Here is an 18952-nt window from a genome sequence, read left to right on the forward strand (position 1 = left end):
GTCTGAGTGAAATCAAATGACCGTTAAATGTTTTTGTTCTGTTAAATTGCGATCATTTTTTTATTAAATCTAATATTTTTTAAAACATGATCTTTTTAACATAAGATGCTATTTCGAAATGTGTTTATTACGCTCAGTGTATAGATAAGAGCGGCTTATTTTACTTCCAAGTGTAAATTGTTTTTTATTTGCTTTTACACATAACTCAGTTTTAAACATTAGTAATTCTAAAGTATGTTTTACTCTTTATTGTTACATTATATTTTATTAAGTTTATAATTCTCGATTCATAATTGATAAGAATGAAATTAACAAGCGGATTGCCCCGGAAACGAAGTCGTATTTTTGCTTGGCCTCGAAGTTCGGACTGTGCGTTTGCGATGCTGATCAACGGGCCATGTGAATTTTGAGAGGCGACTTGATAACGTGTGTCAATTAATGGCGATACAGATTTGTTGTATTGATGTCTATGGATAAAATACATTGAATGTGTTTAAATTGTGTCTTTGTGTGTGCCGGATGTTGGCTTTTTGGACAGTTAGATAACCTACCGCTGGGTTGTGTATTGCGATTGGATTAAAAAAATGTTTTGACTGTTTTGGAAATTGAGAATGTTTTAAATCCGAAAGTGGAGTTAAGTAAAATTTGCAAAACGAACTTAAAGTTAGTGTTTTAATACTAACTATTCATTCGTATTTGCAAATAATGCTAATGTTTGCAACGTAACATAAGTACAATATATCAAAAGTCTAGCCTCACAAGAATGTCCGATATGCTGGTTCGGAATTAAACATGCTTTTATGATGTAACAATCTGGAATAAATATAAACAAAGAAATAAAAGTTGTGTTTTTTTTGCATCAGAAATAAGAATGACGGCCTTTTCCTGGAAGGGGATGGTGATGACAAGTTTCTTGGTGACAGCACTTTCAGCTGCGGTTGATTACGAGCAAGGTAAGGTATTAAATTGAAGATTTGAGCCGCGTTGTGAGAAAACTGGGCTAAATGCCTTTGCGTAAAGTGTCGTCCGCTTTTATGGTATTTTAGTTTCAATGAAGTCCCTCCTTACCGAAAATCAAGTTTAGGCGGAAAGGCTCGTCCCTGATTAGCCTGTGCGGATTGCACAGGCTAATCTGGGATGACACTTTACGCACATGCATTAAGCCCAGTTTTCTCAGAACAAGGCTCATTTTAGTTAATATGCGACTTTTGCAGCAATTCGTAGTAATCTGTAAGCTCTGCAATCATGATAATATAAAAATCGGTAGTATACCACAATCTTTTTAAGAACGATTTCATATCGCATATATTCTATGTATCACTGAAAATCATATAAAGTGATACTTCTCTACGACAATCATGCTTATATAAATACAAGCAAATCGAATTTATCAACCGTTGGCACTTTACACATGTTTTTTTACAAGACAGGTCCATCTCAACGAGTGCAGTTGGTCGGTTTTTAGCAGCAAGTAAACTTAAGTTTTCGTCTAACACATTACGTAGTATTAACATATAGGTGGATTGTCAGCCCTCAGATCACACACCACTTTCACGGCTGTCAACCATACTAAATTAACATACAATCATCACGTGTTCACACGTGAAAATTTTTTATAGAAGAAGCACGAAAGTTTGTAATTTAAAATTTTGGATGTAGGAATCTTTGTGATTTTTTACAATAGCTGGGAACTTTTTCTGGAGGGTCCAAATCCATCTATTTTAAAGTCCATGTATTTAAAATCTTTTCAAACTACACACTTTTTGCATATGGGTTAACACATATTTGTTAAAGCAATTTTCGACGCGTATGAAAGTTCGAAAGGTATTTTTACTGAAGCCTCAATGTTAAGGCCATAAAACGGTTGCACTTAATTCGGTGCACGTCGGTCCTTCACCCGTGAAACACAAATTAGTTTTCGGTTCAATGGGATTAGCACCAAAAATGTCCGCAAATGCAATCATCTTCAGCTTCTTAAAAAGGGTGCAAGTATATAATTAGAGGTTACGTTGAATGTATTAATACTTGACGCTTTAATATGTCGGCAAATCTGACGTTATGATAGAATTGGCATTTACAATACACTATATTATCCTTAATATGCAAAAGTGTATTATATAGCCAGGTAAAGGCTAGTGACACCATCGTCCATCCTACGTGATTAATTAGATCGCATGTAGTGTTGAATTTGAGTTGCAATTAATTGCGGATATATAAATATGTCTCATTATTATTTACTAATTAGCTTTTTTACCGGTATCGTAAATACATTTAAGGGGCCTTTTCACGTTTTGGTAAACAGACAAAATTTGAAAAAGTTGTTTCAGATTCACACATTTTCGATTTAGTTATGATATTTGTGAGGTAACAGTAATTCTGAACATGCACCATGCTCTAAAATAGCCATAATATGCATCGTTTGACGATTTAAAAACCCGAAAATTATATGCGTTGCAACGCGAAACGAATTAATAATTTGGAGAGTTCTGTTGTTGTCGTTAGCTTTTGTGAAACTACGAGGATTGCTTATGTATAGTAAAAAATAGATCTGACATTGTGTCCGGAAGGATGGCCGAGTGGTCTAAGTGGTAGACTTTTTACTCCAGGACTCCAGGGGTCAGTGGTTCGAGCCCTGCTGAGGGTTACCTTTTTTATTTTATTCTTGATTTTTTACTGGAGCTTTTTATATCCAATGTTAACATTTATCAATATAAAGCATTAAATGACAAACTTCAAAACATTCCAACATCTGCGAAAAGACCCCTTTAATAATTACATACGTAGACGGTAAATGTGCTTATCCGCCGTTTACTAATGGGTCCATACGGTTTACCGTTAAGGTTTTAAAACTATTATGAAGATCAATTATGGCAGACTCTGAAATGATAATTGAGCCATGCTCTGTGAAAAGGGGGTTTAATGCATGTGCGTAAATATCATAAAAGTGGAAAGTGTCGTCCCTGCTTAGCATTTGCGGACTGCAAGGCTTATCTGGGACGACACTTTCCGCTTTCATGATGTTTATGTTTAAAGAAAGCATATTCTTTTCAGAAATCCAGTTTAGGCGGAAAGTGTCGTCCCTGATAAGCCTGTGCGGACTGCAAATGCAAAACTGGGACGTCACTTAACGTATATGAATTAAACCCCCTTTTCACAGAGCACGGCTCATATGTTTATGGAGTGATTTATTGTTGCAGATAACACAATTATACGTTTGGTGCATAGAATAGGGCGAAATGATATAACGGACAAAAATATGCTATAAATCATTCGTTGCAATAAAAATGTATATTTTAGTTTTAATGGCTACGAATATGTCTGAATTGGAAAACATGCATTTCTTTCGTGTTTTGCTAATAAGTACTGACAAAAACAAGTGCCTCAAATTACACGTTAAGATGCATGGTAAACTTTTGACCTATGTTCAAAGTCCGCTTTGACCAGCTATTTCCTGTTCATTTTGAGGTTATATACTTGAACGTTAAAGTTGCTATGGTTAATAAATAATATCAAGATAACACATTTAATGGCGGACTGCTACATTTCAACTAGACGATTTACGGATACATTCACCGCGTGGAGCAATGACTAGTTCCACGCATTCAGGTTAGCCCAAATCAGAATTGTTCATTGCACATGTTTGTAAAACAGCAAAGCGTTCTTTGTTTATTTTTTTGAGTTTATTGATTCAATAAGTTTGCTTTGGTTTTTAATTCAATTATTCATGTGAATTTTCAAAGTCAATGATATCTTATTTGGAACACAACTCTTTTGAGCTTTTTTTAGATATATATTTAAATTTTCTATAATCAGAAAAGTCTCTAAACGTTTTGAATTACGTTTGTTAAGATTAGGGCTTTTATGTTTTCCAGAGACCGTGATTGTAAAGAAATTATCCGGACACATCAACAGAAGAAAAAGATCTGAAGACTATGAGTTTCCGAAAACGATGACATTTGAATTTAACTTCACATCCGGTCCAGTGCGCATGTCCCTCGAGAAAAACCCGCTATCTAGTGGTATCACGCCTGTCTACATAATCGGCTCGGACAATGTTGAACTCCACAAGAGAATGAATATGGTAAGAAATATCAAGTAAAAATAATAATGATAATGATATTAATTATTATTCATATGAAATAAGGCAAAGCCTCAAAGCGAGCTGGATTAATGTTTAAAAGAAGAAACTAACAAAAAACTTTAATAAAGATTATATTTAAATAAAATTATTATAGGCACTTCCTAACAGAAGAACGTGGAGTTCGTAAAGACTGGTAATAATATAGGCACTGGTATAAGAAAATAAGGAAACGAACTTTTAATTATTAAATTAATCAGCAATTAAAAAACAAACGGGCCATATTAAAGGGTTTCATGTGACCTGATGAACAGAACTTTTAGCCCAAAACGCCGCCCAAAACAGATTGTCACACTATCGGTTGCCAGCCTTGCAACGACAGGTTTACCTACGACGGTCAGATCGGGATTCGAACCCGAATCCAACCATGAGCCATCTGATGATATTGATCATATGATATTGGCCTGGGTTGCTCTTCCAATTAAGCTATCTGACCTTTTGAAAAATATATAGGTATACTGCAATGCTGTATAATAGCATTATTACCTTGCTTAGGAAAATTTTACAAAGACTTACATTTAATTGATATTCTGTTATGATTTAGAACAGAATATTGTCAGTTCAAAAGCTCACATGAGTTAATGTTTGAAAAGCCCACACAAGCTTCTGTTTGTAAAAATGAAGCTAATTAATTTGCCGACTGTGTATAGTTGAGATAAAATCACCTTATTTTGCACAAATCTGGTAAAATATATATGGTTCGAATACCAACTGCGGATAAGAGCAACAGAACAGCCCTTGTAACTAAATAACTCTAATATTTTAATAAGTAATTATCTAAACCATAAAGTGACCTATACTTCGATAATTATGTATACCTGAAGAGAAGATATATCGAAGGTGAAAGTTGCGTAATACATGAAACTATAAACAAATTGTGCAGCAAACAAAGATTTGTATATACCAAGGATAAATATATTAATCTAGTATGTATGCCCTTGGCATTACCTCCTTAAAACACCAAACAATCAACTAAAACCTACAATGTAAAAAATTAGAACAGCCAACTGTTGCTACCTTCTCAATTATAATTTTCACTGGCATCAGCAATGATTTCTCAATGTTGCATACTGTACTTAGATTTCACATTAGGGCCAGGCAGCATATTTGTTTTATTTTCCTTTTTGAGCATTTTAAGTCAAAGTAATTTCAAATTGCCATAAATGAGGAATAAATGCAAGGTAGGTCAGCGATAATTATGTCACCCATTAAAACATGTTATTTAATACCATTGATATAACACTTTGATAATTTTACACTTGTAAGTATATATTTTTTTAAGTACCAAAATACTAGGATTAAATTAATTTGTATATTCCTAACTTCTGTTTAAAAGTCATTTTGGTTAGCGACTGTCAGGTCACCCACCGCAAGGGAGCGACTATCACGTCACCCACCGTACTCAAGGTAGAGACTGTCAAGTCAGCCACCGTACTAAAGGTAGCGACTGTCACGTCACCCACCTCAAAGTTATGTAGCCTTCTTTCCTATACATTCGACCATTCCTATACATTCGTTATTTTTTTATTCGTGTTAATTTGCATATCATCCGAGCAACGCGCGTGACCGAATTCTTTGCAAGTTAGACAGAAACTTTGTTGCTCGTGTGAAAACTGAAAAATGCGCACTAAAACGGTATGTACTGTTATTTAAACCACATCCTACATGTAAATCTTACCTTCAAATCAATAATTCAAGCTATAGTATGCTTTAAACTCCAATGTTTACATTGTTTGACCCACATTTGTGTCGACTTGTTTTGTAAGTCACGTGAACAAGTTGATGCAAATGCTGATGACGTATTTGGGGCCGCACACGGGGTATTTGTATTTTGCGCATTGCTTTTAACAGCGACACAGTTAATTAAAATCCAATTTAAGCGCTATGAAAGCGTCAATTCATTTCATCTTACAATCTTATTTGAAATCATTTTTTATTTTTAATAATAGAGCCCAAGGAAATTCCATTCCAAATACAAGAATTATTTGCCAGAAAAAGTACTCAAAGCAGAGGTTGAGGTAAATAATAAACAACTATCGATCCGTCGGGCTGCCCAAGAATATGGCATTCCATACAACACCCTGCGAGATAGGGTCAATGGTCGAATTGACAGTGACAATTATGGAAAGGAGACGCTGTTCTCATCGGAGAAAGAGTTGGGGTTAGTTGAGCATGCTGAAAATTCTGCTAGACTAGGCTACGGCTACTCAAACACCAGCATGCAAAGATTAGCCGGCGAACTTGCCTACACGTTGGGAAAGCGGCCGTCGGATAAGCCACTCAGCAACTGCTGGCTCTACAGCTTCTTGAAGCGATGGGGTGACAGAGTGTCTTCATTAAAACCTTCATCCCTCGAGACAACCAGGGCAAAAGCCACCACTCCCGAACATATTGGGGCATACTTTGAAAACTTAGAGAAGGCGGTAGCTCTGCACATGCTCCAAGATAGGCCAGAACTCATTTACAACATGGACGAAACAGGCATAAGCCCCGGACACCGCCCCCCTAATATTATAGCACCGACAAAAGAAAAGGCCCATGCTGTGACCTCACCACGTTCCGCTACAACAACAGTGATTGCTGCTGCTAATGCTGCTGGAGCCTGTATACCCCCATATTTCGTGTTTAAAGGTTTACTTTAAACATATTTATTTTAGTAAAGATCGAATCCACAAGCTCGCGGTCGCAAGGCGGACACTATATCCACGACACCCCCGTGACCTCAGATGTTTGCGATCAAAGCATGCACACTTTATTAAATAATGCACAGTAAACATACAAAAGCCTTTAAGCGATTGAAATTACACACAGAGTAATTCATTTACTAACGTTCGTATTAATTGTTTCATTCGTATACAATATTCTAATATTCTAAAGGAGTATGTAAATAATTTGGGTAATAACACCATCTAACAACGCTATTATATATAAATAAAAAAAAATACGGCGCGTTGTCATCCGCAGGTAAGAGATACAACGAAGAGCTGATGGAAGGCGCGACACCGGGCGCACGGGCTACAATGTCGGATTCCGGATGGTCAACGACAGACGTTTTTAAGGACTACATTGAAAACCATTTCCTTAAGTACGCAGCCAGAACAGACGAAAACCAGCCAATCTTACTTCTTTTAGACAGCCACACTACCCATACGACACCAGAACTGACCAGATGGGCGAGGTCTAAAAACTTGCACCTGTTTTGCCTACACGCGCACTCATCCCACTTGCTGCAACCTCTTGATGTCGCTGTCTTTGGTCCATTTAAGAGGTATTATTACAGCGAGTGTGCAAACTTCATGAATGAAAATATGGGAAAAGCTGTCACAAGGTATGACATGGCCCGCATTGCATGTAAGGCCTACCTGAATGCAATGAGCCCATGGAACATTGTTTCGGCCTTCAAGAAAACTGGCGTCGTTCCGTTGAACAAGCAGGCCATCTCCGATGTTCAACTCATGATATGCGAGGCCTTTCGAGATGAGACACCTGTCTTGAAGTGCAGGGCCATCCAGAGCGGAAAACATGCGGTGTATGCATATCTAGAAAGGAAGCTAACCGTCAAAGCAACTTGTTCCTGCCCCTGCAACTGCCAGAAGAAAAAGTCGCCTCCCTCCATTAAGAAGCCTAACCCCTCTGGCAAAGAAATCACCAGTGACCAATTCCTGGAAGAAATGGAGGTTTATGCTTCGCAGAAGGAAAACCTGCCACCGAGCTCCGTCATGTCTACGGCAGGCACGAAAAAGCAAAAGCCGACACCCGTGGCCTCTCACATAAGCCCCAAACCAAGCACCAGTGGCCTTAAGCAAGAAATGATGGACTTGTCCGAGTCTGACGAATGTTCTGATGTTGAAGACACAGAAGTTTGTTGCGTCTGTGAAAGGTTTTCGCCAGAAGGATTGAATGATCGCCCACACTTGAAAATTGTAAATTGGGGACAGTGCGATAAATGCGGTCACTGAGTACACCTTTCTTTCTGTCATGAGAAGGCTGTGTTACGAAGGGGAGACACTTTCATCTGCCCCCACTGTTAAAAATGTTTTCTTCAAAATGTTTGTATTTTTTTCAAGTTATTTACTGGGTGTCTGGTGTGAAAACTACTACCCGAATTGTTTTGTTATTATTGTTAAACTTAGACTATATCCACGAGAAGATTGTTTGAATACTGAACGTGTGAAATCTGCTAGCTTCTGCTGGTCATGTTTATTACGCATTATCGTTAGATTATTAAAATTGATTACAACTTTTTTACAAAAATCAAATAGCATTCCGTTCTTCTTCATCACACCTTATTTCCCCGTCGAGAACCCCACCACAGTGCGCAAATAAAGGAGCCAATGAAAAGCAACGAATGTATAGGAAACTCCAGCTGATTTTGACATCCGGTTGTTTAGGTCAATAGGCAAGTAAAACAATATTTATGCATCGATTGTTTTAAACTTTTGTGTTGAAATACAATCAAATGAATGTCCGGCTATGAATTGAGCACAGTTTAAGTTCATCATATTTCCTTACAACGCGCATGCGCGAGATTCAATCCTTAGGTGGTCGAATGTATAGGAAAAGAGGCTATGTCTTATTTGAATTTATGTTTTAAATATGGTTTATCACATTTGATCACATCTTTTGATTGCTTGAATCAATCACATTTTATAGTATCTATAAACATTGAACTAATTGAAGTTATAATCAAATAATTAATTTAGAATGTACTTTACCAGAAAGGTTAGCTCAGATGTCAATAAGAGCGCTATCTCCCTCACTTTGAGATATTGTCAAAAATATTTGTTTGAATCATGCCATTTTGTGAGGCATAAAAATTAAACTAAATTCTTGTATTTTGTCAATAGAAGAGAATAGATATCTAGAATATGAGATAATCAAGTTTGGCCATGTTGAAATGATACTCAAATGTGATTTACCACCTTTAAATTTAAATGTAATGCATGACTAAGACAGTGAAAGAAAAACACTGTATGAAATAGTTATGAAATCGAGTTTTTGACTGTGCAGGTTGTTTTTTGAAAAAGTTTGGTACCTGAGTACATGCCGAACCAATCGTGTGTTTGTTCCTCAATGGCAATCGTCCAATAAATAATAGCACTTACTTGTTTTGTCATCATTTTTAATAAAAAATGCGAGTAGCGGTCGGTGTTGACACTTGCTATGTACACACAAAACGGTGACGTCATTCGTTACTTGGATAAATTTTGTGATGACATCATCGAACGGGGAAGTCCCTGAATGAAGACACATGTTTTACACGAAGAATGCTGATGCTTTATTCGAAATATAGTAACAATAAATAGAGAGAAGAATTTTAAAATATTTAAAAGCCGTAAATTTGATCAGTTTTTCTATTTTATCATTATGATCAATCAGGAGACGCTGGTTATTTACTCCGAAAATTTCCAGTTCCGGTTTCGGATATTCCGGATATCAGGTTCGGTTGCGCGCGTAGATACCAAACTTTTCAAAACAACAACCTGTGTAGTCCAATACGCAATACACGTGTTAACGTAATGCGAGCTCTCGAGCCGCCTACGGCGGCTCAGCGAGCTCGCTAGTATCAAATTACAAATTTAGAAGACTATGTTTATAATTGACTAATTGGCGATGTTAAATAACGGGACACATTTTGGAATTTTTAGATTATTTGGAATTTACGAATATCATGTTTAACTTTGTAAATAATTTAATGCTTTCAAAAGGGCATCAATTCACATACAAGTAAAATACGCTTATTTCCTTAAATGATGCTGTATTGAAGTGAACTTCATACCACCGTAACTACATTAACGTAAACTAATGTTTGTTTTTTTTCTTTACGATAATCAAGTTATATAGCTGCTTCTTAGGTAGAAATTGGAACATGCATATTTCGGGGAAATACCTTGAATATCACCCTTTAGTGATAATATTCGTGACAGATCAATTACTTTTACATGTTGATTGCAACAGTAACAGTGTGTGTCCCTCGTTGTAGACATAGATACAATCTTAAACACGCCATAGCTGCTATCGCCTCAAGCCTAATTCGATCGTTAATTATATCGTACACGGATATGGTGAAGATCAAAGCAACATAAAAAACGCACGTATAATATATTCCCCTGTACAGTTTGACGACAGATATATACCCATGATGATAATATCTATTAAAAAGTGCAAGAATGTTTGAATCAGATAAGACAGAACAGAACAGTAAGTGTATTCATATAACTTGAACAAGTGAAGTTCATCGTTACATATACACAACTGACAATATATAATTAATTAGCACATGCATATAACAATATACGCGTCCTCGATATCATTTGACTCACATATACTACATTTATGTTCGTTTCTATGAATATTTATTTTTATCCCACTTTTACAGCGAATTCGGTTGATTAAAGCCACGTTGATAAAATTTCTGCTATAAACCACGGCACGTGCTACGTTGTAAGGCTACGTTGTAAACAAATGTAGTTCCTAGTATAAAACAACTAAATGTTATATTGATGCTCTACAGCTTAAAGATTTGTAATTCAATATGAATAAACTTGTAATTAATAACGCACGACTCTTTGTCACATTACGATATTCTGATTAAAAAAAAATGATTATTTGATCAGCGGTTATTTTTGGAACGCAGAGTAATACACCGACCTTGGTTACACTACAGTCATTATCAAAATACGAAAAAACGAAAACACTCAACCAAAGACGTATTTTATAGGTTTACTGAATAAAAAGTGGGGTACATAGAATAATAGGTTTGTGTTTATTGATTATAGATCAGGTTTAACATACTCGGCACAAAAACGAAAGGCAGTAGCCAAAGCTCGTGCTTTTTGCTTTCTAAGCCTCGCATGATAAACCTGATCTATAATCAACACTAAACTTTTATTCTGTATGTCGCACAGATTCAATTTTTAACATATAAGACGAAAGTCTTAATTTTGATAAGTTTTTTCTTCAATCAAAGATTTGGATTATGTTAAGGTAATCAGATAATTCAAATCGATGTTTCAATCCATGATCTTAAGTTAATGAACTTTTAACATTACATAATTTCGCCACAAAAATATTTACCATATTAAAATTTACAAACAAAGGATACATCCAAACATCTACAAAATCACTATTTCGAAGCCAGTACCGTACTTTGGTTATCCAGTTTTTACATCGTATTATATATTCAGCACCGTTTCTCATACAATATACCGGTAGTGTACTTTATAATATACATTACGTTTGTTTACAAGTATGCAATTTTATTAAATATTTTATCATTCTTACATAGCGATTTATATATAACGGGTATCGCCCTAGTTCCCTGTATACTTCTGCATTAGGAGTTCTTATTTTGACATCAAGTAATCTTTTCAAAACTCTTCTATGAATTTTTTCAATATCTTCAGCATTTGAAAGAATACAAACCGCACACGCATAAAACAGTATTGAAGTACCTTACGAATCAAACAAATTCAACATTATTTTAACAGGACATGCATGCATTTGTTGATTAAAATAAAAGTACTGACAGTACTGGTGTGACGATGCTTTTGAAAAGGATTGATATGAAAGCATCAATTTAAGTTTATCTACATCACCACAATTGTGTATGTTGGTACGAAAAAAAAATGTGGGTACGAAACAATTATGCGAAAACAAATTTGGGTACGAAAAAAAAATGTGGGTACAAAAAAAAAATTTGGTACAAAAAAAATGGGTACGAAACAAAAATTGGGTACGAAACAAAATTTGAGTATGACAAAAATTTGGGTACGAAAAAATAATGGGTACGACAAATTTGAGGAAAAAAAATTGGGGGTACGAGGAAGTAGTACCTGTGGGGAACTTGACCCACAATCTCACATTTTCGGTCCTTTCCGTCAAACATCGGATAAGTACCTCGAAGGCAATAATATGAATACACATTTAGGAAGCCGTAATGCGGTCCTACCTACGCGCGTCAAAATGTAAGCGAAATATGTAAACAAAGCGGTAGCCTGTCAGGAATGTTTTAATTAACGAAGAAAATCGTGTATTGATGTAAAAATTTTTTAAAGAAATGTGCAGAAAAAAAAAGCAATGGCGATATTTTTCTCAGCCACATAATTGTTAATAGTTTGATAATATATAAATATTACATGGCTGACAGGGTGACAGTAAATTTGTCAACTTGAGGAAATACTGTCAACCGAGGCGAAGCCGAGGTTGACAGTATTTCCTCAAGTTGACAAATTTACTGTCACCCTGTCAGACATGTAATATTTATTTTATTATACCGAATAAACTATTTAAAAATGAACAATTTATATGAACCATGAACAATTTTAATATTCAATAATTGAATTTAATTTCAGCAATGAACAACCATTAATATGTTGAGTGGTTCAGATTTACGGGCAGAGCAATATGAACTTCGCTTTATTCGGCACCGACCTAGTAATCAATTTATCCCATCAATTTTCTTAGTCGTCAATTATTTCTTTAAAAATATATTACAGAACCAGCTTTCCGTATTTTATTTTCATCTCTTGATTACGCAATTTTATGACGTACTTGTGTGACGTCATTAAGGTGACGAAACATTTTGGGACAACAATATGGACGTGGTGCGGTTTTTTTAACAGTAAAATATTTGTTTAAAGCATCATACGAATCCAAAACGTATTTCGGATTGTGTGTTTGTCATGCATAACACCTTAAGAACAGACACTGAAAGTGTATATCGTTGTTACTTTATTGTTATTAGCATTGGATTAAAGTTGCCTTTGAGGTAAGCGTGTCGTTCTACTAAATTGATTTTCTTTTCGACTCCTGTCAAAGCTTAAATAATGGCATTAATCTATTCTACAGCACAGTTTCAGCTGCAATCGATATTTTAATTATCCAAATACAACGGACACGCAAAACTGCGTACTGCGCATGCGCGAATGGGACAGTATAATTTTCGAACATTCCGCACGTAATTGCTAAGGCAGCGGGATACAGTATTTTTTTGTCAGTAAATGTTTTCCCGCTGGTGGCACGTGATTGCTATGGCAGCGGGATACAGTATATTTTGGACAGTAAATTTATTCCCGCTGGGTCTGACAGTATTTCTATGTCACGATGGCCTATGGGAGTTTAGCATTGTAAATAAAAGTGAGGTATAATAACACAAAATGAAAGTGAAAGTAGAACTGTAAAAAAATGACAACCTGTCAACGTGTTGTTTTTGGTGGCACGAGAGGGCGATTACACTTAATGTGTTCACATTTTTACCATAGGCTTTGTCAAGGACCTTTTATAGTATGGGTGGCTTTGTTATTATATATTGCTATCATGTTACTGCATGATTGTGTGTATGTTTACAATACACAAAGCATAAATAAATATATAAATATACTGATTTAGCTTATAATAACCCGAGAACAATAGCCAGGTCAATTAAGGACTTAAAATACAATTTTTTGTCCTGATTTCATGAAGACTTGACCATGCATGTCCTAGATTTCAAAATCCCTGGTCTGACACATCGGTAACATTAACGTTAAACTGTTACCAGGCTTCTGAATTTTTTTTTTGAACTATGTAAGGAAATCTAAATCAGACATTGATTTTCCTTGTTTTATAACAGTCATAGGTCAGTTGTGGCCTCTCGGTAATGACCCATTTTTGCTTACGTGTCACACCCTTATAACTTCTTTAATAGCAAATCTGGATTTAGGTGATCTTCAATGGTACATTTAAACTTTAGCTCTGTTACAAGAGTGCTGGTAAAGTCAAGTCGCATATTTAAATCTAGGCCATGTCAAAATCAAAGTGTCAAAGACAAATAAAAGATGCGTTTATTAATTATTGTCCAATTGTTTACTACTGCTGTGAGTTTTTATATAATATAACTGATGACCATCATGTGAGAGAAAATTCACATTATCTTAGTATATCAGGTTTAGCAGCCTTTTAGATAACAAAGTTGGCTAGTTTTCAAAGTTGCTTCTGGGGATCAAACCCGCAGCGCAACCTCCTGCAATCAAAGAAGACACTCTTCCACTAGGCTTTTAGGAACATTCTGAAATTGTTCGATCCCTCGAGAGCAACCAAACCAAAAAATAAGTCAAATATTGCCGACTCGGTTTTATTGTGTCGGTTCATGAGAGATAATGGAGCTCGATTGGTCATTGTCGGCTCGGGTACTACTTACATGTACCCCGGGTACTCTTAAGTATACTTACATGTACCCCGGATACGGTAAATATACGTAATCGTACTCGGTCGATATTAGACTGTAACCAAGTTTTATTCCCGCCCCAAATCCGATGTCGTAAAACGCGCAACCGATTATCTTAAACAAACTTTTCTTTAAAATAAAAGCTGCATCAACATGCTTTTTGAGTATGAGTTCCGATAATAAAGAGGCCATTTTACAGAAAATTGACATAAATGTGAATATATAATCAATAAAAAAAATAGCCGACAACGACCGATTTAGCGTTAAATTTCCCGCTTTAGTATATTTGCCGTACCCGGGGTACATGCAAGTATACATAAGAGTACCCGGGGTACATGTAAGTAGTACCCGAGCCGACAATAAACAATCGAGCGATAATGGAAGGTGCAACATCTCTCACGCCCGTAGCATCGCCTTAAGCAGTATTCAATTCTAAACAGGAAAATGCTGGAGTCATTGAATTGATTAATGTTCGAAATAAATCATTTGATTAATGACAATTCTATTATTTGAGCCAGGTCACTGGAAAAGCGCAGTCCAATCAGTATCCAATTAAACTATTTGTTATTGTCAGAAAACCGCTTTTAAGCAGACAGCTTTCAAGCGACCGCAGGCTGATCTGCATCAAAACTGGCCACAATCGCCTTAATGTCTCTTTTAATGTGACACAGTTCATTTAGCTTTAAAAATGATATAAAGTACTAAAATAGAAAGAAGAAAGTACAAACCAGTAGTGCCAGTAAAGAGTTTGTAATCAATGTTGAATTTTAGGACAGCTTGGCGATCTGCAAATCCCCTATGATATGTTGATATCGGGTATCATAGTCATTCAATTAGTCGCAAATGTTCGAATACAATTTATAATGCCAAATGTGACTTGAATTGATAACTAAAAAAACAGTATGCCAGTTTTGCAGTGTCAAGCTGTCAAAATCCAGAAAGTCCTTCATTCACATGGAATATATCCTTCCAATTCCATCCATTGTTGTCATAAGCGGAGATTTAGTGCATAAATAACTCAGATATCCTAAATGACACTTTCTAAATAGCCAAACAAGCCGATTATTGCTGTAAGAAAGTTTTGACACGAGTGTCAACATTCTCTCATGCGCGCGGCCATTGTTGTATGTTGAGGCACGAACGACAACTCTGCTAGGAGAATGTTATCAATGATAATCAGCGAGGTATGTCGATTAGAAAAATCTATCTATCTCAATCGGACTGCCTCGGTCTTTTACATAGGTCGCCATTGTGAAGAATTTGTTCATGGTATGATAACTAAGACGAGCTGCTGAAGCAGCATCGTCAAAAATCGACCCCATAGTTTGAAGCGTTTATCTTATCAAGTTCGAGTAGTTTGTGTCAATGACCCACCACTTGATAGTACAATGCTGAGATAGTTAAATGATTAAACCATTTCTATTCGCTAATAATTATAAAAAAATATAAAATGCACGTTCGCATTATTTTTAATTAGCAGCACAGACTAATCAGCGACGACAAATTCCGTTTTTGTTGTATTTTTCTTTAAAAAGAAGCCTCTTCTTTGCGAAAACCCAGTTAGGAGGGAAGGCGTCGTCCCAGATTACCTGTGTGGACTGCTTATCTGGAACAGAACTTTGTGCTTATGCATTCAGTCCATTTTTCCCAAAGCGGGCTCTTATGTTCATGTCTGACAATTTTCAGGCACGATTCTCCGTGTACCAGGACATCTCGTTAGAGGCATCCTTGGGTGCCATATGTTCATGTCTGACAATTTTCAGGCACGATTCTCCGTGTACAAGGACATCTCGCTAGGGGCATCATTGGGTGTCATATATTCATGTCTAACATTTTTTCAGGCAAGATTCTCCGTGTATCAGGACATCCCGCTAGGGGCATCCGTGGCTGTCATATATTCATGTCTGACAATTTCAGGCACGATTCTCCCTGTACCAGGACATCCCGCTAGGGGCATCCGTGATTGTCATATGTTCATGTCTGACATTTTAGGCAATACTCTCCGTGTACCAGGACATCTCGCTAGGGGCATCCTTGGGTGTCATATGTTAATGTCTAACATTTTTCAGGCATGATTCTCCGTGTAACAGGCTATATCGCTAGGGGCATCCGTTGTTGTCTTATGTTCATGTCTGACATTTTTCATGCACGATTTTCCGTGTACCAGGCTATCTCGCTCGGGGCATCCTTGGTTGTCATATCTTCCTGTCTGACATTTTTCAGGCACGATTCTCCGTTTACCAGGACATTTCGCTAGGAGCATCCGTGGTTGTCAGACGTCCTGACACAGCGGAGGCAGAGTTTCACCTGGTAAGTCAGTGGTATGGTGTTGTGGTTAGATTTTGCCTCATTCCCAATCTCGATTAGTATATTTTCCCCAAATGACTGTCTACAGTTTCTCAATAAAATGTATGTTTTTTTCTTAAAATACACTGAAGTATTTGGTGCATTTCCCTATTATGCGCCATGAAGTAAGATTCAAAGAACACATCATATTGAAAAAAACTTTTACTCTAAATATTAAAGTATTTGTCAGCAAAAAACAAAACACATTATTGTCATATTTTCCAATATTTAACCCAACCCAACCCAAAGGGATCCGGCCCTTTTCCCAAAATGTTGAAACACGCTGTCAGCACATAGGAAATGACGTTATATGCCTGTTAAGACACTAAAACGTATAAAGTGTTAATTTGCGAAAATGTCTTAGTTATGTCTCGAAAAGAAAGTTTAGGAGAAACGTCTATGTAATGTTTTAATAAACATATTACTTCTGTATTTTTGTTTATTAATGTCTCTTTTGTAGATGAGTAATAAATAATACTTTCCGAAAATATTAATGTGTTTTAATATTTTGAATTTTAATAAACTGCACAGGCTAATCTGTGACGACACTTTTCGCACATGCATTAACCCCCATTTTCACAGAGCATGACCCAGTTACATGTATATTAATTTCATGCCCTACAGAAATGTACCAATGTGCGTCAAACTTCTTTAAAAGAAATGGCGATATCTACCGCAACATATGTACACTTCTACCCAAGATTATAAATGCACGTGAACGACAGGAGTATGTGCTGGAAATCGAGATTCCTTATAATATATTTATACATCGCATAAATATTATAATATATGTTTTTTAAGTACGTATAAGAACTTCTAGAAATTAAAATCGAACCATTGTACCCTTTCACTATGTGGAATTCAAATGAATACAATAATGTTTCCAAAAGCCGTAAATGTGAACTTATTCATCGTTATATGTTGCCAATGCAAATAACGCTAAAAATGGGTTAAGATGTTTCCACCGACAAATCATTGCATACGAGGAGAAGTTTTATGCTATTTATTTTTCGATCAAGTTAAAGAACATAATAGTAATTATATTATTATATAGAGAGAATATGTGGTTGGTTACATGTGATATCACACAAGTCATATATAGCATAGGCATTGGCAATGCTTGTCAATTAAAGTACGTTAACACAAGCCCATCTGTGTCAGATATTTTAAAAGCACTAAAGGAAGATTTCAATAGTTTTGAAGAAGCCACCGCAAATAGGACACACACGTGACATAAAATTCATGAAATAGCACCTTAAAAAAATTAAGAACCGTTGTTCGTAAAGAAACCTTTACAGTTTATTGTAAACCCTTCCTATGTGCGTTTTAAAAACTGCATAATGCATTGTAACAACCCGTTGTGCAATAACCCCATTTTGCAATAAATTTATTGCGAAACGGGTTGGAGTGCCTTATTGCAATTTGATTTTTTTTTACAACAACCTGTTTTGCAATAAACCCTTTTTGCAATAAAATCATCGCTCATTTATTTGCAATAATTTCATTGCAAAACGGCTTGGAGTGTCTTATTGCAATGTGAAAATTTGATAACAACCCGTTTTGCAATAAAATCATTACTCTTGTATTAATTTATTCAAATGGAAGAGTCAAAAGGGAGATTTCAAGTGTTGTATTTAAATAAAATAGTTATTAAAAAATAGACAAAACTTTGAGTTTTCTGGGTTTTCTTCACTTCAGTACGAACTTTGTTGAAATCACTTTCCATACACTTTTGTACTGTGTGTCATATTTATCATGAAATCGATCACTTTCGATTGCGTTGTTTTGTCTGCACTAATACTAATTTGTGTTATTTTGTAAAAAGAAAATCCATAAATACCACAGTGTTTAAGAATTTATGTTTACAGTTTTCTATTTATGATTTAAAACATGTGTGATGCGTTCATTGCAAAAACGGGTTTCTTCCAAAACGGGTTCAAATAAAAATTACAAATTGCAATAAGACACTCAAACCCATTTTGCAATAAAATTATTGCAAACGGGGTTATTGCAAAACGGGTTGTTAGAAAAATTTCAAATTGCAAAAAGACACTCCAACCCGTTTTGCAATAAATTTATTGCAAAACGAGTTTATTGCAAAACGGGTTGTCATTTTTTTACATTGCAATAAAACACTGCATCCCATTTTGCAATCAAATTATTTCATTTCCGGGTTTAATTCGCCTAAATATGAAAATGTTAAGATCACTTTATAAATACATTCGGTGTTTGTTTATCACATTTTCTCATGACGTTGGTCA

At 35.8% G+C, this 18952-nt stretch overlaps 1 protein-coding gene across 2 annotated transcripts in view; it reads left to right on the forward strand.

Annotated features, from left to right (window-relative positions):
* The first annotated feature begins 412 nt into the window (after window positions 1-412).
* LOC127881308 (pneumococcal serine-rich repeat protein-like) overlaps window positions 413-18952 on the forward strand; it is a 53535-nt gene continuing 34995 nt past the window's right edge. The window contains exons 1-4 of one of the 2 annotated variants that reach the window (XM_052429060.1): window positions 413-557; window positions 864-953; window positions 3873-4081; window positions 16569-16655. In XM_052429060.1, coding sequence (XP_052285020.1) covers window positions 488-557; window positions 864-953; window positions 3873-4081; window positions 16569-16655 — 456 coding nt within the window. In that variant the 5' untranslated portion in view covers window positions 413-487. Of the gene's footprint in view, window positions 558-592; window positions 954-3872; window positions 4082-16568; window positions 16656-18952 lie in introns of those variants that run through there. The other variant, XM_052429061.1, reaches the window with a different exon arrangement.

Source organism: Dreissena polymorpha, chromosome 5 (assembly GCF_020536995.1).
Source record: "Dreissena polymorpha isolate Duluth1 chromosome 5, UMN_Dpol_1.0, whole genome shotgun sequence".
Lineage (NCBI taxonomy): Eukaryota > Metazoa > Mollusca > Bivalvia > Myida > Dreissenidae > Dreissena > Dreissena polymorpha.